The sequence below is a fragment of the Girardinichthys multiradiatus genome, chromosome 12, assembly GCF_021462225.1.
Source record: "Girardinichthys multiradiatus isolate DD_20200921_A chromosome 12, DD_fGirMul_XY1, whole genome shotgun sequence".
Lineage (NCBI taxonomy): Eukaryota > Metazoa > Chordata > Actinopteri > Cyprinodontiformes > Goodeidae > Girardinichthys > Girardinichthys multiradiatus.
The window spans coordinates 23881322-23904903 of NC_061805.1; the positions used below are offsets into that span (position 1 = coordinate 23881322).

Below are 23582 nucleotides of genomic sequence, written 5' to 3' on the forward strand. Positions count from 1 at the left end.
AAAGCTCGATCTCCCCTGAGCTTCCTTGGGACCTCCAGCAACAGCTGAGTGCAGGTGCAGTAGCTCAGAGAGGTAGGGAGTAAGTAAGTAAGTAAACTTTATTTATATAGCACCTTTCACAGACATGGAAAGTCACAAAGTGCTTTACAAAAAAACCTAAATTTTAGCTAAAAGCCTGCTTGAATAAATATGTCTTAAGACTTTTTTTAAAAGACTCAGTGGAGTCGGAGCAGTGCATTATACAGGGAGCGCATTCCAGAGCCTCGGTGCCACCACCTGAAATGCTCTGTCACCACGGGTTTTAAAATAAGTTGCGGGTATAATCAGCACCATCTGATTAGAAGATCTCAGAGTCCTAGGAGGATAGAGAGGCTTCAAAAGGTCCACTATATATTTGGGAGCCTCACCATGAAGTGCCTTAAAAGTTAAAACCACAATTTTAAAATGAGTCCTAAAGTGCACAGGGAGCCAATGCAGAGAGGCCAGAACAGGAGATATGTGAGCTGTCCTGTGGGTCTTAGTTAAAAGCCAGGCTGCAGCGTTTTGCACAGACTGAAGGCGAGCCATGAAAGATTTACTTAGACCCGCTAAAAGGCTGTTACAGTAGTCTAAACGAGAAGAAATAAACGCATGGACAATCATTTCTAGTTCCTTTTGTGATAAAATAGATCGCAGCTTTGAAATATTCCTTAAATGGTAAAAAACAGTTATGAACTAACAGTTTGCAATGATTGGGAGGGGCAAGACCATTTTAAGACTTAAAAACAAATAAGAGTTTTGAAATGAAGTCTAAAATGCACAGGAAACCAGCGAAGAGAGAAGTAAATGGGAGTAATATGCTCACTCCTCCCTGTTCCAGTTAAAAGCCATGCAGCAGCATTTTGCACCCACTGAAGATGCAATAAGGACCATTTACTAACTCCAAGGTACATACAGGGGTTGGACAATGAAACTGAAACACCTGGTTTTAGACCACAATAATTTATTAGTATGGTATAGGGCCTCCTTTTGTGGCCAATACAGCATCAATTCGTCTTGGGAATGACATATACAAGTCCTGCACAGTGGTCAGAGGGATTTTAAGCCATTCTTCTTGCAGGATAGTGAACAGGTCACTACGTGATACTGGTGGAGGAAAACGTTTCTTGACTCGCTCCTCCAAAACACCCCAAAGTGGCTCAATAATATTTAGATATGGTGACTGTGCAGGCCATGGGAGATGTTCAACTTCACTTTCATGTTCATCAAACCAATCTTTCACCAGTCTTGCTGTGTGTATTGGTGCATTGTCATCCTGATACACGGCACCGCCTTCAGGATACAATGTTTGAACCATTGGATGCACATGGTCCTCAAGAATGGTTCGGTAGTCCTTGGCAGTGACGTGCCCATCTAGCACAAGTATTGGGCCAAGGGAATGCCACGATATGGCAGCCCAAACCATCACTGATCCACCCCCATGCTTCACTCTGGGCATGCAACAGTCTGGGTGGTACGCTTCTTTGGGGCTTCTCCACACCGTAACTCTCCTGGATGTGGGGAAAACAGTAAAGGTGGACTCATCAGAGAACAATACATGTTTCACATTGTCCACAGCCCAAGATTTGCGCTCCTTGCACCATTGAAACCGACGTTTGGCATTGGCATGAGTGACCAAAGGTTTGGCTATAGCAGCCCGGCCGTGTATATTGACCCCGTGGAGCTCCTGACAGACAGTTCTGGTGGAAACAGGAGAGTTGAGGTGCACATTTAATTCTGTCGTGATTTGGGCAGCCGTGGTTTTATGTTTTTTGGATACAATCCGGGTTAGCACCCGAACATCCCTTTCAGACAGCTTCCTCTTGCGTCCACAGTTAATCCTGTTGGATGTGGTTCGTCCTTCTTGGTGGTATGCTGACATTACCCTGGATACCGTGGCTCTCGAAACATCACAAAGACTTGCTGTCTTGGTCACAGATGCGCCAGCAAAACGTGCACCAACAATTTGTCCTCTTTTGAACTCTGGTATGTCACCCATAATGTTGTGTGCATTTCAATATTTTCAGCAAAACTGTGCTCTTACCCTGCTAATTGAACCTTCACACTCTGCTCTTACTGGTGCAATGTGCAATCAATGAAGACTGGCTACCAGGCTGGTCCAATTTAGCCATGAAACCTCCCACACTAAAATGACAGGTGTTTCAGTTTCATTGTCCAACCCCTGTAGAGTTGCAGTAATCCAACAGAGTTGTAAAAAAGGTATCAATTACTGTTCTGAAGTCATCTTTTGACAAGATGCTTGAACGATGCTTTAACTACCTTGAGTAAAAAAAGTCTCATCTCTACTGTAGTTTGAATCTAAACCCTGATAAGATCAGACTAAAAGTGACACCGGATTACAGTATCAAGCACCGATCTCTGAGAGACAGGAGTGTAACTGATCATTTCTAAGGTTTTAAATAAACATCACAAAAACTTAAATCTACATACCTCCTTTCAAAGAAAAAAAAAGTTTGGAACTGACTTTTATCATCTTAACGGAAATGAGTAACACCAAAGTTTTAATCAGGACATCTGTTTACCAGTAGTTTACCAGTAGTACCATAAAGGTGGTGAACCAGGACAATGAATGCATTTTCAATGCATACAGTTATATGAAGAGTCAGGTCTAGTAGCGTTTTCACCAACTTACATTGGTAGTTAATGCTACACATGGATAATTTTTGGTTTATCACTGAAGTCCAGGGTGTGTTGGACTCCAGCTAGTTGAAGGAGCCAGGTGATGGGCATGTGATCCAGGCGGTTCATGTCAAAATGACAAAAATGAACTTGAGAGCCTACAGAGAGCAGAAAAGAAAGGAGGAAAAATGTAATAAAAGAAGAGAGATGTTATGACTGAAGACTCAGAGATGACACCTTACCTGGTCCTACAATGATGGCTCCACCTTGCTGATGCAAATCACCCTGAAAGTCAAAGGTCGGGCTGGTCATGGCCCTCCATATGCTCTTTATCTGGCCCATAAATAAACCAGACTTCACATGGGGACTGGGCAGCGCTGGGTACACAAAAACATTTCTCAGTGCAAAATTCAACTATATAGTTATGCCATAAAGAAAGTACACCGCCTTTAGATTTGAGGGTTTTATGTGTTTTGTAAGCATCTGCAGGTATTTTCTGACAAACGTTCTACTTTGGCTTTATCATTGATTAATAAATTACAGATTACATTGAAGTCGTTTTAGATCTCTGTATAGGAAAGTCTATACATTAAAATCCTGATACTGACGGGGGTGTACTTTCTTTCTGTAATTGGATACTAGCAGTAAAGCTTTGAACCCTTGTGTAAATATGTTACCAGAGTCTGTGAATGTCTCTTCTCTCTTCATTCCCAGCTTTAGGTAAATGGATCTTTGTGGGTCTACATACATTTCGTAAGAATACCCAGTCAGCATGCAGAAAGGCTGGATTAAAGATTGAGGAGCAAAAAGACATAAAAGAACTTGACCAAAATTCATTAAAATTAAGCTTTTTCAGTCAGTTATGAAGAAATAAATACAGCTGACATGGTTTTACTTTAGGATCAAGGGCATAAAAAAACCACAAACTAAAATACCAAAGTATTTGTATCCCTGCAACTTATTTGCATTTTCCCCATTAAACTTAAATGTATTTTATTGGGATATTACACAAACACAAAGTAGTGCAGAATGTTGCAGTTTGAGGAAAATTATGTAAGGTTTTCAAAACGTTTAAAACTAAAAATCTAAATCATAAAAAAAAAGTGCAGCTGACGTCGGTCCCTCTAAATGAATATATTATAAAACCCTGTTTTTGCTGCAATTACAGTTGAATGTGTTTTTGGGTGTGTCTCTACCAGGTTTGCACATTTCAGGATTGAAATTGTTGCCGATTCTTCTTTCCGAAGTAGCTGAGGCTTTGGAGAGCATTTTGTAACATATATTTTCAAGTTTTACTAAAGATTATCAACAGGATTTAGATCTGGTCTTTGACTAGGTCATTCTAACGCATGAACATGTTTTAATTACAAAATCTTTCATCAATTAAGGCAAAGATTATGGCAGATTATCATTTTAAATAATTTTCATTAAACCAAGAATTTTGATTCTGATAGAAAATGAGACATCTTTCAAAACAAAATAGAAAAATTTAAAAGGAGCATTGGTTTTGAAAAGTCTGTTTTACATTTTGTTAAACATTGGCATGTGAAAAAAATATTTGTATTCTACTAAATAATAAGTGGAAAGAGCCTTAACACAGCTGTCAAACCCTTCTGATAATAGCTTGTCAGCTTTCTGCATGTTTCCACTAGTATTTTGCTAATTTATCTTTGGTGATCATTTCTCAGCCTTTGAGGTTGGAAGGCCTCCTTGCCATCGCCCTAATCTGTAGTTCGGTCCACAGGTATTTATTAGATTCAAGTCCTGATTCAGACTGGGCCTCTCCTTGGTGTTAACATTACTTCCAGTCAGAAAAATCATGTTGGCAAAATTAAAAGATGACTTTAAACCTTCATAGGAAGGGGTACCGGAGGGTGTGTTCCAACTACAGGGGGATCACACTCCTCAGCCTCCCTGGTAAGGCCTACGCCAGGGTATTGGAGAGGAGAGTCCGGCCGATAGTCGAACCTCGGCTTCAGGAGGAACAGTGTGGTTTTCGTCCCGGCCGTGGAACACTGGACCAACTCTATACCCTCTACAGGGTACTCGAGGGTTCATGGGAGTTTGCCCAACATGTGTTTTGTGGACCTGGAGAAGGCATTCAACTGTTTCCCTCGTGATGCCCTGTGGGGTTGCTCCAGGAGTATGGAATTGGGGGCCCTTTATTAGGGGCCATCCAGTCCCTGTACGAGCGGAGCAGGAGTTTGGTCCGCATTGCTGGCAATAAGTCGGACCTGTTCCCAGTGCATGTTGGACTCCAGCAGGGCTGCCCTTTGTCACCGGTCCTGTTCATAAATTTTATGGACAGGATTTCTAGATGCAGCCAAGGGCCGGAGGGGGTCTGGTTTGGGGACCAGTGGATTTCGTCTCTTCTTTTTGCAGATGACGTGGTCCTGCTGGCCCCATCTAGCCAAGACCTACAGCATGCGCTGTGGCGGTACGCAGCCGAGTGTGAAGCGGCTGGGATGAAGATCAGCTCCTCCAAGTCAGAGGCCATGGTACTCGACCGGAAAAGGGTGGCTTGTCCTCTTCAGGTTGAAGGGGAGTTCCTGCCTCAAGAGGAGGAGTTAAAGTATCTCGGGGTCTTGTTCACGAGTGAGGGAAGAATGGAGCGGGAGATTGACAGACGGATCGGTGTGGCTGCCGCAGTAATGGGGGCACTGTGCCGGTCCGTTGTGGTGAAGAGAGAGCTGAGCCAAAAAGCAAAGCTCTCAATTTACCGGTCGGTCTACGTTCCTACCCTCATCTATGGCCATGAACTTTGGGTCATGACCGAAAGAACGAGATCACGGATACAAGCGGCTGAAATGAGCTTCCTCCGTAGGGTGGCCGGGCACTCCCTTAGAGATAGGGTGAGGAGCTCGGCCATCCGGGAGGGGCTCGGAGTAGAGCCGCTGCTCCTCCACATCGAGAGGAGCCAGTTGAGGTGGCTCGGGCATCTATACCGGATGCCTCCTGGACGCCTTCCTCGGGAGGTGTTCCAGGCACGTCCCACCGGGAGGAGGCCCAGGGGACGGCCCAGGACACGCTGGAGGGAGTATGTCTCTCGGCTGGCCTGGGAACGCCTTAGGCTCCACCCGGAGGAGCTGGAGGACGTGTCTGGGGAGAGGGAGGTCTGGGCGTCTCTGCTGAGTCTGCTGCCCCCGCGACCCGGTCCCGGATATGCAGAAGACGACGAGTACGAGTACGACTTTAAACCTAAATCTTCAGGGCTATTAAGAATTTTGGGCTTAGCTGTATCTAGCTACTCTGACTCAATTGCAGTCCATCTGGAAAGTGAACCTCTGCCCCAGTCTCAAGTTTTCTGCAGCTTCTACGAGATTTTCTTCCAGCATTATAGCAGCGTGATGCTGCCACCACCAAGTTTTATTGTGGGAAGAGTTAGTTTTCCACCATACACATCGCTTTTCATGTAGGCCAAAAAACTTTATTTTTAGCTTATCTGAGTGTACCTCCTTCCACATATTTACAGTGTCCCCTACATGTCTTGTGGCAAACTGAAAACGTTTTTTTTTGGCAGATCTTGTATAAAAGCCAGATTAGTGAAGGAATAATACATTCTATTTGACCAGATTCTATGTTGCTGTGGGCCTCTTGGTTGGTCTTGTGATTATTGCTCTCAGTTTTAGGTGTACGGCCATGTCCTGGTGGCTTTACGGCTGTGTCAGTCTCTTCCCACTTTAAGATGATGGATTCAGCACATAAAATCCCAATAAGATACATTAAAGTTTGTGATTATAACCTAGAAATATGTGGAAAGGTTCAAGCGGCATGAATACTTTTGCAGAGTATTTATTTAGATTTATATTGATTTGATTACCTCTATATGTTGAGGAGCAGACTGACCTATAACAACCAGTCTAATTCCAGCCTCCTGCACACAGATACACCAAAGTAAAACACAACTGATGTTTACTTAAGTTGTCACCACTATACATACAGCTAAATATCTGATTTGTATAGATGACATTTACTGTTACTGCATCCAAGGCAAGTCCAACATGTCAGGACTCACCTCCAGCGCTCCTCTGGGCACTTTGCTCAAATCATCAACATAATCCTTGCAGCTGTAGCACAAGAAATTCTGCATGGACAGACAGGATGTGTGGTATTTAGAGGCATATGTTGTGAGAACACAACTTTTAAACTAAAACTTTCACTGGGATAATAATTAGCCCTTAATTTTATCCTATACATTTCTTCAAACCTACTGTATTTCCTCCACAGCATGATACACTCTGTGTGCTGAGACTCGCCTGGTGAATTACTTATTAGACTACAACTTATCTGACCATAAATGCAGTTTTACAAAGTAACCTAAAACTACACAGAGGCGACATTAAACCAAAGGAAGTTTTTTTTTTTTTTTTTTTTTTTTTTTTTACCCGGACGAAAATTATGACCGTTTTGCTGTGTTGATATAAGCTCTTGAAAGGGGAAGAGACTCCACGGCGGTCGTAAATCAAACAGTCCTCGACATCTTGGAGGTTTATATCGAGGAATGTTGTTCCAGCTTCCCATTTTTCCTTAGAAACCTGTCGAGTAATCGGCGAAACCATTTCAGCCATTTTCCCCTCGCATGCAGGCTTCCCTGCGCGCAGCGCTATTTCGGGAGTTGCCTCTCAACCTGGAGGCTGAACTGGGAAGTTCTACTGGGAGCTGAAGCTTCACGCCCATAGAGCGAGTGTGTGTGTTTGTGTGTGCCCGTTTATGTTGCCTATTAAGGACCTTTTCTGGTATGTTCACTGACCTTCTGGAGGCCAATAGGCCTTATATGGCGGCCAAAGTCCGGTCCAGACCCTTTTTTCAGGTAAAGGGTTGGGGTTAGAGGTAATATAGGTGGAAAAAGAGATATGTGTGAGTGTGTGTGAGTGAGGGAGAGTTTAAAATGAGGCAAGACACAAACATAATTTAAAAACAAAAATAAAACTTTCCCTAAAACTACTGCGGCTGCAATAGTTTACAGCAGCTCTATTATTCAATTTGTGTAATGCTGAACAGAAAAGGTCATTAATGGGACAACTGACGCTCTGCGTCATTTATTTATTCAGTAAAAGTAGTTGCATTTTGTTTTCATCATTACCATAAAATATAAATGACATTATGCTGTGTGTAAGTTGCTATTATAACTTAGCAGATGCGTTCACCAGAATAAAAAAAAAAATAAACACAACAAAATACAAAAGCCCCAAAACTTGCTCTTGAATATTTGTTTCATTTTATAAAAAATAAAAATACACCTAACTCCTAAATCGTGCACATACATACTGAAAGATTATAGAAGATTAAGAAAAAAAACAAGACAAACTGGAAAAGTTCAAGTTCACTAAATGTGGAACAACACATTTGTTGTCATGTTTTGCCATTCTTCTTTCATTTTGTTTGTCCTGCAATATGAAATCATGGTAATGCTAACAAGTAAACCGATTAGCTTTTATACAAAACATTTGTGTATTCATTTATACAAACAGTCAGTCAGTCATTTTCTACCACTTATTCCATAGTGGGTGGTGGGGGAGCTGGTGCCTATCTCCAGCAGTCTATGGGCGAGAGGCAGGGTACACCCTGGACAGGTCACCAGTCCATCACAGGGCAACACACAAACAACCATGCACACACTCATTCATACACCTAAGGGCAATTTAGAGTGACCAATTAACCTAACAGGCATGTCTTTGGACTGTGGGAGGAAGCCGGAGTACCAGGTGAGAACCCACGCATGCATGGGGAGAACATGCAAACTCCATGCAGAAAGACCCCCAGCCGGGAATCGAATCCAGGATCTTCTTGCTGCAAGGCAACAGTGCTATCAACTGTATATACAAACAGTTCCCAGTCAAATTAGTTTATACATGAAAATATAACAACTTTATTTAAAATAACTTCTCGGCTTTGAAGACGCTGCGTATTTGGCATGCCTTAACCCGTACATAGGCCATATCTCCAGTAACGTGTTACATTCCACAGTAACGTTTACAGCGCAATCAAAATTTTGCTTTCAGTGTTTGTTTTGCACTAATCTGTGGAGAGCATTGAGTATCAGTACTTTTATCGGTATTCTGTCGGTATTTAGCTCTGGCATGTAACGAGCATGGTTAGAATATGCGGGATAGAACTTTGCCCTCATTAATTACGATTTCCAAATCGCCCTCGTCGGCTTCCTTCGCTCTGCCCTCTTAGTGCGGAAGTGTTGTCCTGCAGAGCAGCAGCAGCAGAGGCAGAGCTGCAAACTGTTTGGATAAACACCTCCTCGGGTCGCCTGCGGCTTCTCCGGCCTCTCCGTCTTTACCGTCGGGGCCGTCAGCGCTCACTTTGACCGCATTTCGCTGAATTATTATGCGCTCACCGTCCGGCGGAGTGTGGTGAGACCTGCTTCATGCTGAAAGCTACAGCTAAGTTAGCATCTGATGATGAAGATGGAGCTGCTTAGCCTGCCAGAAAGCTCTTAGCTTCTGCCTTTTTTCTCTAAATGAGTGAGAAACCTTGAGCTAAACTGGACGTAAACCCGCAGAGAGTTCAGGTAAGTCACGGCCTTAAGGTTTACCTGCTGAGTGTTTTTGTTTATGCTAGTCAAAGAGCCACCTGTTCACTGTTTTCATCTTCGGATGCAGCCAGAGGAGGTCCATTTCTACTGTTTAACCTTTTTAAACTTTACTGTGACAAGAACAGATCTGGAATTAAGTAGAAATGATAAAAGTAACCTCTACTGTCGCGCTGTTATTAAATACGCATGACTGTAAAGGATAGACTTCCTTCATTTCTAACTATGTTAATAAAGTAGTACATTTAGGTTAAGATTGGTTTGACTCACAAGTATAAAACTTTTGTTTGGTACAAATCAAGAAGGACGCTGTTCACACTAATGTTCGTTTTCATAGTGCTGACCATTCATTCAAGGTATTCCTAACAGTATCTTTATGTTAATTGGCACACACTTATACAGGCAACTCTCAATAAAAAATAGAATATCAGATAAAATGTTTTTCTATCTAAGAAAACCCAGCAGATTGCACCAAGTCAGTGTCTTGCAGCATTCCTTCCTCCTGGATGAGCATGTAGAGACAGTGGACAGTCACTGGCGTTGACTTTGCAGCAATCCCTCATACTGAGCATGCATGTAGCGACAGTGGAGAGGAAAAACTCCCTTTTAACATGAAGAAACCTCCAGCAGAACCAGGCTCAGTGTGAGCGGCCATCTGCCACGACCGACTGGAGGTTTGAGAGAACAGAGCAGAGACACAAAAATAACACAGAAGCACTGATCCAGGAGTACTTTCTATGGGAAAGAAAGGTCAAACATTAATGGTAGCAGCTCCTTAGTGGCTTCATCTAGGAGAAAGACAGCTAAACAGATGAACTCTGAGCTGATTTTCAAGTATAGAGGATGAAAAAGAGCACATACAGTTAGTCACACTAAAAGTTCAGCCAGTATGTCTAGAAGAGACAGGGTTAAACATTTCACAACTACATTGCTTAAGATTTTTATTTTCTTTGGTAGTCACCTAATTTGATGATTTAATAAGAAAATGATTGATATAAAACCTAAAACGCACTTTTGTGAGTTTGCAGATACATTTTCTCTACACTCTTTAATTCTTTGTTTCTGGTTCCTGTTTGGGTCTTTTGACTCTAGAGATTTATGAGATTAACATCATAATAAATCTAAGTGCCTTCCTGCTGGTAGGTATTATTTTTTGGAGGCACATAACTTTAATTTACAGTACACTAGGAGTGGAAGCTAGAAAATTACTAAAATTCATCAGTTGTCAAAGTTGGTATGGCATGATTCATACTGTGGGTGAAAAAAGCCTATGGCAAGTTCAAATCACCAAAGATTGTTGGAAACTACTATTGTGTGAAATTGTGAGGAAGCTAAATGACCAAGACTCATAGGGTTGGCAAGATAAATGAGCTGACAACACTTGCGGATTAATGGAGCTCCAGGATTTCATCCTGTTTATCAGATTCTCTGACAGAATGGATTCACCATATCGGCTGATGAGTGCACTAGCAGATATGGTTCCTAGAAACCAGAAGTAATCTACAGTAGACACCATGTTGTTGAGGATTTTGTGGAGGAGTGTCCGCCGTCATCCCCGCAGTCTTCAGTGGGTTAAGGTCCAGGGGGTTCTGATTGCACCAGTGGGCCCACCTATCCACCTCCAGTCTGTATGCTTAATCGTTATCGTCCAAGATCTCAGCAATAAAAGTGGTGTCCTCTGGGAACTTCTGGATTTTCTTAGACGGGTCTGCTGAGGTGCAGTCATTTGTGTACAGGGAGAGGAGGAGTGGGAAGAGAACACAGCCGTGGGGGGTGGGGGGGGGGCTGACTGTTTATGTGTGGATTTGAGTGAAGATGGAGGCTAGTAGCTTCTCAGGTATGAGCTTTCCTAGTCTCCTTATGCTGAAAGAGCCTGCATGGCCTTGATGGCTGGCTATCTTCAACTTCTCATGGAAGTTACATAAACATGACGCTCTGCTCCCTCTGCCCCCTCCCTTCCCCGAGGACATCTGTGGACCTGCTCAGAACTTTGTGGCCGGTTGATGAACATTCCAACGTACCATCAAGGACAATGGCCTCTGTGACAGTGCTTCATGGACTTACTTGCACACACACACATGCTCAAGATAAACATATGCACCCCTCACACCACCTTCACTGTTCCCGGCATGATGTTGTTTTGTAAACTTGTTGCTTCTTTGTGCTGAGGTTTTTTGCAATCTCAAACTGTATCCTGCTAAGGATAAAGTGTGAAATATGATTTTTTCCTCTACTTACCTAATGTGGCCTCTTTTCTCATCTAGCTAGGGCAGCGCTTGTGAGTGGGCTGCAAAGCCTCGGTGACCCGTCCCCCTCTTGTCTTGTGTCATGATGTATGTTTGGATGGGTTGTACTGGAATTGTAATTTCCCCTCGGGGATCAATAAAGTATCTTTGAATTGAATTGAATTGAATTTACATCTTCCTAAGATCTTAGGTCCAGGCAGGGTGTCTGAGGACACTACTTATATACTAATTAGAAAAGTATCATAATTTTCTGTTGGCACCCTGTTTTTGCATTTGTTTTTCATAAGAAATGTGTTTTTTTTTGTGGTTTTTTGTAATTTGTAGGTGTTTCCTTGAGTCATCTATATGGGCCATTTTCTCTCAAAAAATGGTCTACGCCTGAAGAAGAGGACACGCAAGTTACATCACAGGAAAAAGAAGAGGAACTGTTTCCTTCAGGGGCCTTGCATGCTCTGCTTCATCGTCCACAACAACAGCAGTGGTCTCGACGACGACGGTGACCACCTGGAGACCCGTGTCGACGGGTGCCGTCACAACAGCTTCGCTGGAATCAGCGTGCCGGGCGTGGGCGAAGTCGGCATTGGAGCGGCGGCTGCCTCGAAGCTAGCTGAGCGATACGCGGCTCTGGCCTCACCTGAGGACTGCTCTAAGTTTCTGCTGTCACAAAGAGAACTTGCTATCTGGGACGGCCAGGGGAGGAGTCTTTTGTCAGCTGTTCCTGCCAAGCTGATTCCACCACCGGTGCTTTTCCGGACGGCTGGTGTGTCTGTGACCTTGCCCATACCTGTGCCTGTGCCCGGCTGCACCAGCGAATACACAGAGATGGTAGGCATCGACACTAAACTCTGTAGCTGGTGAAGATTCAGAATGGTGCTTTACAAAATATTCATCCACCTTGAACATTATCACTCTCGCTACAACACAGTCACAAACCTCGAGTGTGTTTTAGTTTGCGTAACAATTTTCAAGCTACTTTGTGTTGATCTTTCACAAAAAATCCTACTAAAAAACGTTGAAGCTTGTGGCTGAATTATGACAAAATGTGGAAAAGTTAAAGGTGCAGGAATAGTTTGGTGAGGACCTGTACCTAAATGAGATTTTTAAATTATATGTAACAAAAATGACCAATTTGAGGTATTTACCTACTAACATGAGACATTTAATTTGATCATTTACTTCTTCATTGCCTTAAGATGCACTGACAGTACGACAGTTTTTTTTTTATCTGTTAAAGATTTAATGTGAACTACATTTAAAACCCTCAGGCATCAAAAGACCTCGATGAAGAAAGTTGCCCTTGAACGCAACATGCAGACACCTCTTAACGAGGATGTATGATCTGCCCTCTCAGAAGAGGACCTGATTGATTGTTTCTCTGAATGCAGGTGTGCAAGAGGAAGTGCTCAGAGGTGCACAGGTGCAACCCGTGCAAGCAGCCTCGCTGTGCCTTTGCTGCTCCTGACGGAGGGCTGGAGCATGGGGGGGTGGGAGGAGGAGGTGCAGGGGATGCTGCTGCGGACTCTGAAACTGGTCACAGCCACCTTCCCATCTGCCCCATTCCCTCTTCCTCTTCCACCTCTGCTTCCTCTTCCTCCTCCACTGCCGACGGCTGCTGCGGGTTGGCTCTTCGGGCCGAATCACCTAACAGTTCAGACTCGTCCCCTTGCTGCCTGCATCATTATGACGACTGCCAGGCGAGAAGTTCTGATGTTGCTGAGCACCTAAGTATCAACCACCTGCCTTCCTCCATCCTTCTTAAGGTCAGAGAAGGAAATAGAGCTCTCTATGTCTTGTCTTTTTTTGACATGTATGCAATATAAACTAGAAATGTGTCCTTTTTCCTCACAGGTGCTGTCTCACTTGACAGTGAAGGAGCGCTGTCTTTGTGCCTCTCTGGTTTGCAAGTATTGGAGGGATCTCTGCTTGGACTTTCAGTTCTGGAAGCAAATCGACCTCAGTGGCTTACAACAAGTAAGAGACTATTTCTCACAAACATTTATGTAGAACACCTTTGATTTAACTAAAAGAAGTCTTTTTAAATAAATTTGGCTGGTTCCTTTCTATCTTTGTTGTGTTTCAGGTCAACGATGATCTTCTTGTAAAAATAGCTTCTCGGAGGCAAAATGTGACTGAGATTAACATCTCGGACTGCAGGGGGGTCCATGATTATGGCGTGTCCTCTCTGGCCTCCCACTGTCCGGGCCTGCAGAAGTACACAGCTTACAGGTGCAAGCAGCTGGGCGATATCTCAGTGACAGCTTTAGCAACACACTGCCCTCTCCTGGTCAAGGTGCATGTGGGAAACCAGGACAAACTTACTGATGCAGCATTGAAAAAGGTGAGCTTTTTCATCCAAGCGACCTTGACTTTACTTGTTGGCTCTCAGAAGTTGACAAATACTTTCAGGCTTATTAATTTCTGTTTTTTTGTCTTCAGCTTGGAGCAAACTGCAGGGAGTTGAAGGACATTCACCTGGGTCAATGCTATGGGATCACTGATGAAGGCATGGTGGCGTTGGCTCGAGGATGTCCAAAGCTGCAGAGACTTTACTTGCAAGAGAACAAAATGGTCAGTTCAATCATTTTCAAGTGTTTATTCCTCGTTCTCTTGCTGTGCTCACTTCATGCGAGGCTGTTTTCGTCCTTGATCTGTCTTTTTGTCTTTATGTAAGCTATTTTTACCGATACATGCTTAGAAAAGCACTGTGGCCATTCCTCATTTAATGGTCTCTTGTTGTTAACTATTGTGATAATGGAGGTGAGAAATTCATGTATGACCAGGGAGCCAATTTTCAACTTTCAATTTGTAAAACAACATCTTAAAGGTTTTTCAGACAGCAACTACATGACTACATTGATCTGTATGTGTCTGGTTCAGACGTCTATCAGACCTACACGTTCTGTTGTTGGTGGAACTTTGCCCTTACCTTTTCTTTGGGAGACAAACACAAAAACAATAAAGAATAGGGCATCCTAGTCAGACATGTGGCATGGGGACTGAGTTAAGGAAATCAAAACTAGTACAACCTATTGCCTTCAGAGGTCACTTATTTAGTAAATCAAATTCTGCCTGCATATAACCTAATTTCAGTATAAACCCAGTTGTTCTGTGAAGGCCGCAGAGGTTTATTTGAGAACATTAGGGAAGAAACAGCATTATGGAGAGGGCTGCACGGTGGTGCAGTTGGTAGCACTGTTGCCTTGCAGCAAGAAGGTCCTGGGTTCGATTCCCGGCCTGGGGTCTTTCTGCATGGAGGTTACATGTTCTCCCCGTGCATGTGTGGGTTCTCACCGGGTACTCCAGATTCCTCCCACAGTCCAAAGACATGCCTGTTAGGTTAACTGGTCTCTTAGGTGTATGAATGAGTGTGTGCATGGTTGTTTGTGTGTTGCCCTGTGATGGACTGGCGACCTGTCAAGGGTGTACCCCGCCTCTCACCCATAGACTGCTGGAGATAGGCACCAGCTCCCCTGCGACCCACTATGGAATAAGGGGTAGAAAATGACTGACAGACAGCATTATGGAGGCTAAGAAACATGGCAGACAGATGAGAGATAAAGCTAAGGAGAAGGTTAAAGCAGCAGTAGGCTATAAACCAATATCATAGGCTTTGAACATCTCACAGAGGTCTGTTCAATTTTTTATCTGAACATGAAAGGAGTATGTTAAAACTGTAAACCTACTAAGACCCATCACCCAAACTGACAGGGCAAGGAAGCAGAATATTATTCTGTTAACTCTGGAGCAGCTGCAGAGATTCACAGTTCAGGTGGGAGAATCCCTTGCCAGGGCACCCAGTCTCGTCATGGTGGAACTCAACATATCAAGAAAATAAGAAAGTTCTGACATGGTCAACAAGTCGCACGTTCAGAAACCGTGTGCCAAATAACTGTTTAATCTGCAATTTATTCACAAAGTGCAATAAAATACAACAATGTGAAGAAATGATTTCAGAGTTGACCCTGGAAACTACCTTCCCCAGTTACTGCTACCTAAACCCCATAACTACACCTTACTACACTGAAACTGTCAAAAACGGGAGAAAACCAGTCACAACAAACAGCGAACCATCTCTTCAACTTCAGTGCTCTGTATACAAACATGTCTCAGCCCCATACAACTGCTCATAATGCTGATAAACTAAATATAATCTCTAACTTTGAAAGAGAATATGGCATCCTGGTTATTAAACAGCCAGATTATTGGTGGAAACCAACAACTTCTCATGAGACCCACCGAGACTGCCAACCACAGAGTGACTTCCAAAGATCATCTCTGGTAGAAAAGACCCACTTTGACCTGAAAGCAGAAAAGTCAGAAAACAACCAAGACCTACAGCCAAGGCCTTAAAAGGGACGCCACTTTGGTCTTCATGGAAGGGTGGCATAGTTAAAGCCGTTGTTAAATGAAAGCTAGAAGTTTTTAACAAGCCATGTTTGGAACGCAGCAAACACGAGGAAGACGCTTCTCTGGTCACAGGAGATCATAGTTGAATTTGTTGGCCTAAATGCGAAGCTCTATGTATGGCCGAAAACTACTACTGCACATCCCCCTGAAAACACCATCTCCACTGTGAAACATGAAGGTGGCAGCATCCTACACTGGGAATGCTTGACCAGGAAAGCTGGTCATAGTTGATGGGGATATGGATGGAAGAAAATACAGGACAAACCTTGAGGAAAACCTGTTAGAGACTGCATAAGCCTTAGGACTGGGGTGGAGGTTCAGCTTTCAGCAGGACAAAAACCATGAACGTACAGTTAGAGCTACAATGCCGATCAAGTATAAGAAAGGCCCAGTCAAAGTCTAGACCGAAATCCAATTGAGAATAGGCAGCAGGTGTTCACAGATGCTGTCCATCCAATCTGACTGAGCTTGAGTTATTTTGCAAAGAAGAACGAGCAACAATTTCAGTCTCTAGTCTCTAAAACCAACGGAGGCCACATTATTCAGACATTATTTGGAAAAAACTTTGAAACCATCTTGTGTTGGTCTGTTACATAAAAGACCAGTAAAATACAAAGAGCTTTGTAATATAAATACTATATGGATACTATAGTATCCATATAATATACTACAAGGCACTATGTTTTAAAACTTTGGAGTAAAAATTATTTAGTAACCACCACTAGATGCCGCTGTTGTCTGCAAGCTTATTTTCCTTCCAAAGCCACAGATTGCTGCTTTAATGCTGTTCCGTGTATTTGTCTTTCAGTATGTTCACTTTCTGTATGTACAATCTGAAATTGGACTCTTTTACAGATGCAAAGTGTGGAGAAAACCATTTTGTATATTCCCATTCCAATCTAAATGGTTCATTTCAAACTCTCGTTATCAGGGTTCTTTTTGTTTAACAAATGGATTCCCCGTGCATCCAGTGAAAATGTTCTTTAGAGTCCGTGAGTAATCGTGACCTTGATGAATTAGACCACTTGAAATTGTTAGGAACAGCTCAGTTTAAAAAACCCCATTCATCAGCTTAATAGCAAATGAAATTAGCGATTAAAGCCAGGTGAGAGATTAATATTGCTGCTGATAACATTTCAGCAGAGGCATATTGATTTCAGATGGTGATATTTAAGATGTGCAAGGGTTGCAGTTATTTAGCCCCCCGTCATTAGGGCAGAGAGGAATGGCCCATATAGCTTAAAAGGGAATTATGTCCAGGAAAGTGGTTGTATGGCCTACCAATGACATTAAATTGGCACGAGTTAAGATGATGGAGAAGCCTCTTATTCTCTCCAATGGCTTGGAAGACAACTTAAGGTTCTTTGTGAAGCTATGAGTTTGGGGTCCTGTGAGATCCACAAGCATGCATGAATATTTGTGGGAGCATTTTATTTTCTTCATAAGATGATACAGCAAAGGGGTGACTCTGAATATTTAGTCATTTTAGGGTCTTATTTCACACTAAATGAGAGCTTCTTTAAAATGATTTTCCGCCACATGGAAAGACTTTTCATGATATGGGATAGATCGGACATCACCTGAAGTCAGTCCTTTCTTGTCTTTCATTTTCTGTTGTCTGTTTATCCTAATCAGTCACAGATGAAGATGAGTTTTTCACTCACTTTGATCCGCCCCTAAAATGCAATAATTGAACCCCTTTAGGATGTTTCTGTGTGGTCTTTTATTTCCCCTCTCATCTTTTTTCTTTGTCATGTTGCACACCCACATACATTTTATCTCTCCCCTTCTCTTCTTCCTGGCATGTTTGTGGTTTTGTTTATCTTCTGGAGGCCTTGTTTTATCTGTTTAGAGCATATCAGGCTTTGTGGTTTTGTAAAGGAACATCATGATGCCCTATCTCCTTGAATCGGCAGGGTTCGCTTTAAAGGAATGTCAGAACACTATAAATGGGTGTTTCTGCTTTTTTCTGTCTCTTGTGGGGTTCCTCAGGGATGCATGCTAGGTCCATTTGTTATTTGTTTCGATAGCTAATTTTGTTTGGCTATTTTGAGAAAACTGAATATTATTATCCATTACTTTTATTTACATGTCCGCATTAAAGTTAGACTGTAAATAACTGTAAAAAAGGAAATGAAGTCAAATTTGTTTGTGTGCACGAACTTGGAGAATAAAAGTGATTCTGAAAAAACACAGTAATTTCTATTTAGCTCCTCCAGAATGCCCTGAGACATCATTTAAAAAAAAGCATACTGAGCCTTTGTAGTCGTTGGCTCATATTTGTGGAGTTGTTCACCTTTCTATCTGAGATGCTCTAGTCTGGCCTTAGTTGGCCGGATTTTTGATTTTCTTTATGGTCTTTTGATTTAAAAAAATCAGAGCCGATTAAACAAAAGTTTTAAAATTTTGTATGCTGGATGATTGGCTGTTGCATTACTAATAAGTGCCCTTTAAAATTCATCTCCTGAGTTTTGGTTAAGGTGAAGTGTAATTGTTATAATATTAATGATCTCCCACTAACTTGATTGTAAACCGTCACATGATTGTGAATCACTTCAGATTTTCTCGTTTTCAAGCATGGCGTTTTTATTACTGGCCTTCCTGTCGCAGTGAGCGGACATTATTCCTTTTTTATTAGGAGCAGAAGCGATCATCATGCTGTAGCTTTAGCATGTTTTAACTTTTTTCCGATTAGCGCAGCTAACATTACAAAATCAGCTGTCTCTGCGTGTTATTCTTTAGACTATAGATCCTTATCAGTGACATTTCCAAAAGACTTGCAACCTGTTCAAAGTGAACCTTGCCTTTGGGAGAGGTACCAGCAACCCCTGTCAGGATTACGCAATTGTAGCAAATTCATGGATCAGAATCAAAATCAGCTTTATTGCCAAGTTCGTACATACAAACAAGGAATTTGACTCCGGTACACTTTGCTCTTTTGTTCTGTTTTTGCATTACAGAATATACATATTTACAATGTACAATCTACACATATCTAATAAAAGGTGCATTTGCAACATCTGTATGCTGTTTTGTACTCTATTAAATGTTCAACAGAGAAACAGCCTGGGGGAAGAAACTGTCTCTGTGGCGGCTGGTTTTAGTAAACAGTGCTCTGTAGCGGCGGCCTGAAGGTAAAACTCTAAACAGTTTATGTGCAGGGTGTGTGGGGTCTGCAGAGATTTTAGCAGCTCTTTTCTTGACCCTAGACCTATATAAGTCCTGGATGGAGGGAAGGTCAGCTCTGATTATTCTCTCTGCAGTCCTGATTATTCATTGCAGTCTGGACCTGTCCTGTTTTGTGGATGAGCCAAACCACACTAAGATGGATGAAGACAGGACAGACTGAATGATGGCAGTGTAGAAGATGACCAGCAGCTCCTGTGGAAGGTTGAACTTCTTGAGTTGCCTCAGGAAGTACAGTCTCTGCTGGGCCTTCTTTCAAACAGTGTCTATGTGTGAAGACCATCTCAGGTCCTCAGAGATGGTGGTTCCTAAGAACCTGAAGTGGTCCACGGCCGATACAGTGTTGTTGAGGATGGTGAGGGGGGTGTATGGGGGTGGTGTTCTTTGAAAGTCCACCACCATTTCCACAGTCTTGAGTGGGTTCAGTTCAAGGTAGGTCTGACTGCACCAGTGTACCAGCCGATCCACCTGCTGTCTGTATGCAGACTCATAACCGTCCTGGATCAGTCCAATGACAGTGGTGTCGCCTGCAAACTTAAGGAGTTTCACGGACGAGTCCGATGAGGTGCAGTCATTTGTGTACAGAGATAAGAGGAGTGGGGATAGAACACACCCCTGGGGGGCACCAGTACTTATCTGGATCGGGAGAAGATGCTCCCCAGTCTCACTTGCTGCTGTCGGTCCGTCAGGAAGCTGTTGATCCACTGACAGGTGGAGGCTGGATGTTGAGCTGTGTGAGCTTCTGGTGGAGGATGTCTGGTATGATGGTGTTGAAGGCCGAGCTGAAGTCTACAAACAGGATCCTGGCGTACGTCCCTGGGTGGTCGAGGTGTTGCAGGATGAAGTGTAGACCTAAGTTAACAGCATCATCTGCCGACCTGTTTGCTCGGTAAGCAAACTGCAGGGGGTCCAGCAGGGGGACATCACAGGCCCCCTGCTGGATTTGTATGTAACACTGAGATTGTCCCGCACAGACTCCAGAGTTTGTTTACTGTTGGCAAAGTAATGCTTGCTTATTCACCTTGATAGCGAAGGGCCAAATTCACCCACGGTTGTGGATAACCTTGAGCTAAAGGGCTGAGTGAAAATCAGGTGAATCTAGTGTTTCAGTGCCTATTCTTCTGACATCCAACCTGCATTCTTTACTGGCCATTCACCCACTGTTTTTGCCAGAGTTGGTTATAGCGCAGCAGTTCTCTTTCAAGGCTTGTTTTCACAGGCTGAAGTGTTTTCTTTTTACTCTCCTCCATTCTTTTTTCTCCCACTACTTCGAAGGACAGAGGCTATGAGAATAGCAAATTATCTTCTTCCTTGTCTTACATGAGGAAAGACTTGAAATTTTAACTCCTTCCTCTGTCAGTTTTTTAGACTAACCAGTGAGTGAGGAGTGAAGGAGATGTTACCCCTTCCTCCACTTATGATAACTTTACTGCAATTTTCCTTTCACTCAAACGCATTTGAAAAGATTTCTGCTGCTGAAGCACTTTTTCACTCTCCTTTCTTAGGGATGTTATCTGTTCTCCTGTCCTGTTAAATTTAAAGAGCACTGGCTTAATTTTCCTGCAGTGTGACAGGAACATTTTTTCCCCCGCTTCATCTCAAAGACACCGTGCCTACCTAGACATGTGATTATTTACAGTTTTAATTGGTTCAAGGTTTGGAAATGTAGGTGGAATTAGAGATGGCCTAACTTTGATGTTTGTGTGCCCTCAATTAAGGTGCAATTACTGCTTACATGTACAAGCTGAAGCCGGGGACACGCTAAACGACTGTCAGTTTTCACAGATTTTGAAAAGACTTGGAGTCTGCACTGACAGCAGAGTTTTGTTTCACCACTGAAAGACACTTCCAGAATACAGGATTTTTCATACCAGCTAAAGCTAATTGAGCTCATCTTAACTGTTGTGGAAACTCTACATTTTGAAGTAACAAACATACCAGTAGGTGGCGGTAATTAAAGGTATGACCTGTTAGTTTGGTGTCATACATTTTGATCCCTCAGGCAAAAATATTTGTATTTTCAGATGTTATCCCTGTTGTTTAAATTAGAAATTTCATAAAACCAGTTGCCTCAATCAGTACATCCGTCTGTTCATACGTAAAACTATCCATCCATGCATTCATCCATCCGTCCTTCAATTAATACATGCCTGCATCCGTCCGTCTGATCGCTCACTCGTCTGTCCATCCATGCGGTCTGTGACTTTTGCAGGTTACATATTTAAAGCCTGACCACAGTAGAAACGTGTTCCATAAATGTTTGTATTTTGTAAGAACCTCAGTATACTTTGATGTACTTCTGCATACATTTTATACCAAAAAAGGTTCACCCAAAACGGAGAATACTTGCAATGTAAGTCCGGAAAAGTATAGACTATTGGAAAAAAAAAATAGGAAAAATGTGTCTGATCCCTGAAAGTAATGGATGTCAGTGTGAACAGTGTTTCTTGGCTACAGGTCAGTGAATGGGCCTTCATGTCCAGCTCTGATTTCACCGTCTAATGTCTCGGACGTTTGGTTTTTCCTGGCTGCAGGAATGACTGCACAGTTCCACATGTTCAATTAGATATAATCAGGCCGAACTGTATATTGACAGTAGCAGATGCAGTTAACCAGATATGAACGAAATCGAAGACAAAGCACTTGATCGTGATGGCTGTGTGTTATTATGGGATAGACCTTTTGACAGGAAACCACACATGAAACTGGTGAAAAGAAAAAAATAAAGCTGGGAAAACTTTGGAAGGGAAACTCTCGTTGGATCTGGAATCTCCCTAGGAAACGTTGTTGATGTGTTGGACTGTAAACGAAGATAAATAGAACCATAATTACCCAGACTCACACAACAACGCATTGTTCATCGCTCCAAACCCCATCCCATCTTCTTAGACAGCCCTTTAGACGGTTCAGGATGTTTAATGTCAGAAACTGCATGATGTATTTAGTCAGTATCCCTGCTAATGGCTCTGGTTTATATCTTTCATAGCGAGGAAAAGCTCCAGGATTTCCGTGCTTTTATGTCGTCAAGAGGTCTCACTATTTTTTTCCCCCATCGTCATCCTTCACTCCATTTCTCTTTTTGTCTCTGTTGGTTTTGGAAAACGCCATTCTGTTTTTATGGTGGAGCTGGAACAAATTATTGGAGGGTTGTTAATGCATTTTGTCCATTTTTATTTTTCTCTGTTGACAGGAGTGTCTGACAAATGGTTCAAGGGTATTTAAAAAAAACAACTAAAATTATTGACATGATCTAAAACCTGCATTTTGTTATCTCTACAGAAAATACCGAAATGACATTTCAGAGGAACCTGATGTAGACCTTAGAAAATTGAAGCACTTTTCGATCATTAGATCAAACTAGAGATGCATTTCCCTTCGCCAATAATATACAACTTCAAGTTTGTTTTGAGCCCCGACCTGATGATTCCAATTTTAACTGACTCTTGATTTGTTTGTCTAAGGAATATAAAACATTAAAGAAAAATGTGCTGCAGGTTCATTGATTGAGTTACGAGTTTTAAATCTAATTGAAGGAATTACAAGGTCACTACGATTTAGCATTAAATCATCAGTCCATAACCCATAAAAGTTTTTTAATCTCAAAAATTGGTTGGATAACAAAAACATTTGATTTATTTATTTTTTTTTCAGTATTCGACCTCTGAATGCTTGATTGTTGCAGCTCTGCTGTAAACTAATGGATGATTACATGAACAATTCAAACAGGTATTAAAGAAGAGTAATGATGCATCCTGATTCTTGTTCTCATACAGAAAGTTAAAAATGCACAAATGAGTTTACACTATTAGTGTAGTGTCTAAATAGCCACCTTGATAGTTTTTGCTGTGTTTATTGCAGCAGTTTGCAACCAAACCCATCATTCAGACTAATTATTATTTTAATTAATTAATTAATTAACCAATTAAATTAGAGGGTGACACAACAGAACGGTGACTAGTGCTGGTGCCTCACCGCAAACAGAATTATGGTCCAAATCTCTGCTCTGAGGGTGGGGCCCTTTCTGTATGCTTGTTCCCCTCATGGTTGCTTGGATCCCTCTGGTACTCCGATTCCCTTTCACAGTCCAATAATGGTATTAGTTCAGCTGGTGGTTCTAAATTGATGACTGACTGTCTAAGGTGAACCCTCCATTTTCCCCACCAACAGTTGGACCTTCTCCCTGGCGATGCTACACAAGATGAAGATAGAATAAAGATTCATTAAATTGTAGCCTTTAAGTTAGGTTAAGAAAAGGATGTGATTGTAATCTATTTGTTAATTGTGACCCACACATTTTAAAATGACTCTTTTTTTTGTAACCTTTGCCACCACTTACTTTCTCAGTGGGTTGTCTGAAGTTAACAGCATTTTCCTGTCTCTAATGTCCTCCTCTTCACTGCTCTATTGAAGTGCTTCTGTATTGATCTATGGCCCCAAAAAGCTCCCCTCTCTGTGTTTGTGTGTTCAGGCCGGTAACTCTTCATCCTCTTTTATTTTTTTATTTTACCCTGAGAAGTAATCAGATGCATTAATGAGCTCTGACT

At 42.3% G+C, this 23582-nt stretch overlaps 2 protein-coding genes across 5 annotated transcripts in view; one reads left to right on the forward strand and one right to left on the reverse strand.

The window, feature by feature from the left end:
- Positions 1-1467: 1467 nt before the first annotated feature.
- Positions 1468-7296, reverse strand: prxl2c (peroxiredoxin like 2C). 4 transcript variants are annotated; one of them, XM_047381854.1, is made up of 7 exons: positions 7044-7296; positions 6674-6742; positions 6479-6532; positions 3336-3441; positions 2901-3035; positions 2672-2816; positions 1468-1529 (listed from the first exon to the last, which is right to left on the reverse strand). In XM_047381854.1, exons 1-6 carry the CDS (start codon positions 7224-7226, stop codon positions 2686-2688), a joined length of 678 nt encoding a protein of 225 aa, XP_047237810.1. In that variant the 5' UTR covers positions 7227-7296; the 3' UTR covers positions 1468-1529; positions 2672-2685. The 4 variants fall into 4 exon arrangements, 3 of the variants coding, with proteins under 3 accessions (XP_047237810.1, XP_047237809.1, XP_047237811.1); XM_047381853.1 differs by lacking the exon at positions 1468-1529 and having other exon boundaries at positions 2084-2816; XM_047381855.1 differs by lacking the exons at positions 1468-1529; positions 2672-2816; positions 2901-3035; positions 3336-3441 and adding an exon at positions 5749-6336.
- Positions 7297-8665: 1369 nt separating this feature from the next.
- fbxl17 (F-box and leucine-rich repeat protein 17) overlaps positions 8666-23582 on the forward strand; it is a 305310-nt gene continuing 290393 nt past the window's right edge. The window contains exons 1-6 of the mRNA XM_047381692.1: positions 8666-9178; positions 11770-12270; positions 12831-13205; positions 13294-13416; positions 13526-13783; positions 13882-14013. Of these exons, the coding sequence (XP_047237648.1) occupies positions 11791-12270; positions 12831-13205; positions 13294-13416; positions 13526-13783; positions 13882-14013 (1368 nt within the window). The 5' untranslated portion in view covers positions 8666-9178; positions 11770-11790. The remainder of the gene's footprint in view (positions 9179-11769; positions 12271-12830; positions 13206-13293; positions 13417-13525; positions 13784-13881; positions 14014-23582) is intronic.

Excerpts from the sequence above, each read along its gene's own strand:
- prxl2c (XM_047381854.1), bottom strand. The coding sequence starts at position 7,226 with ATGGCTGAAATGGTTTCGCCGATTACTCGACAGGTTTCTAAGGAAAAA. Across the intron at positions 6,533-6,673 it reads TGCCCAGAGGAGCGCTGGAG|GAGGCTGGAATTAGACTGGT; the intron begins GTGAGTCCTGAC and ends ATCTGTGTGCAG. Across the intron at positions 3,036-3,335 it reads AGAGACATTCACAGACTCTG|CGCTGCCCAGTCCCCATGTG; the intron begins GTAACATATTTA and ends TTGTGTACCCAG.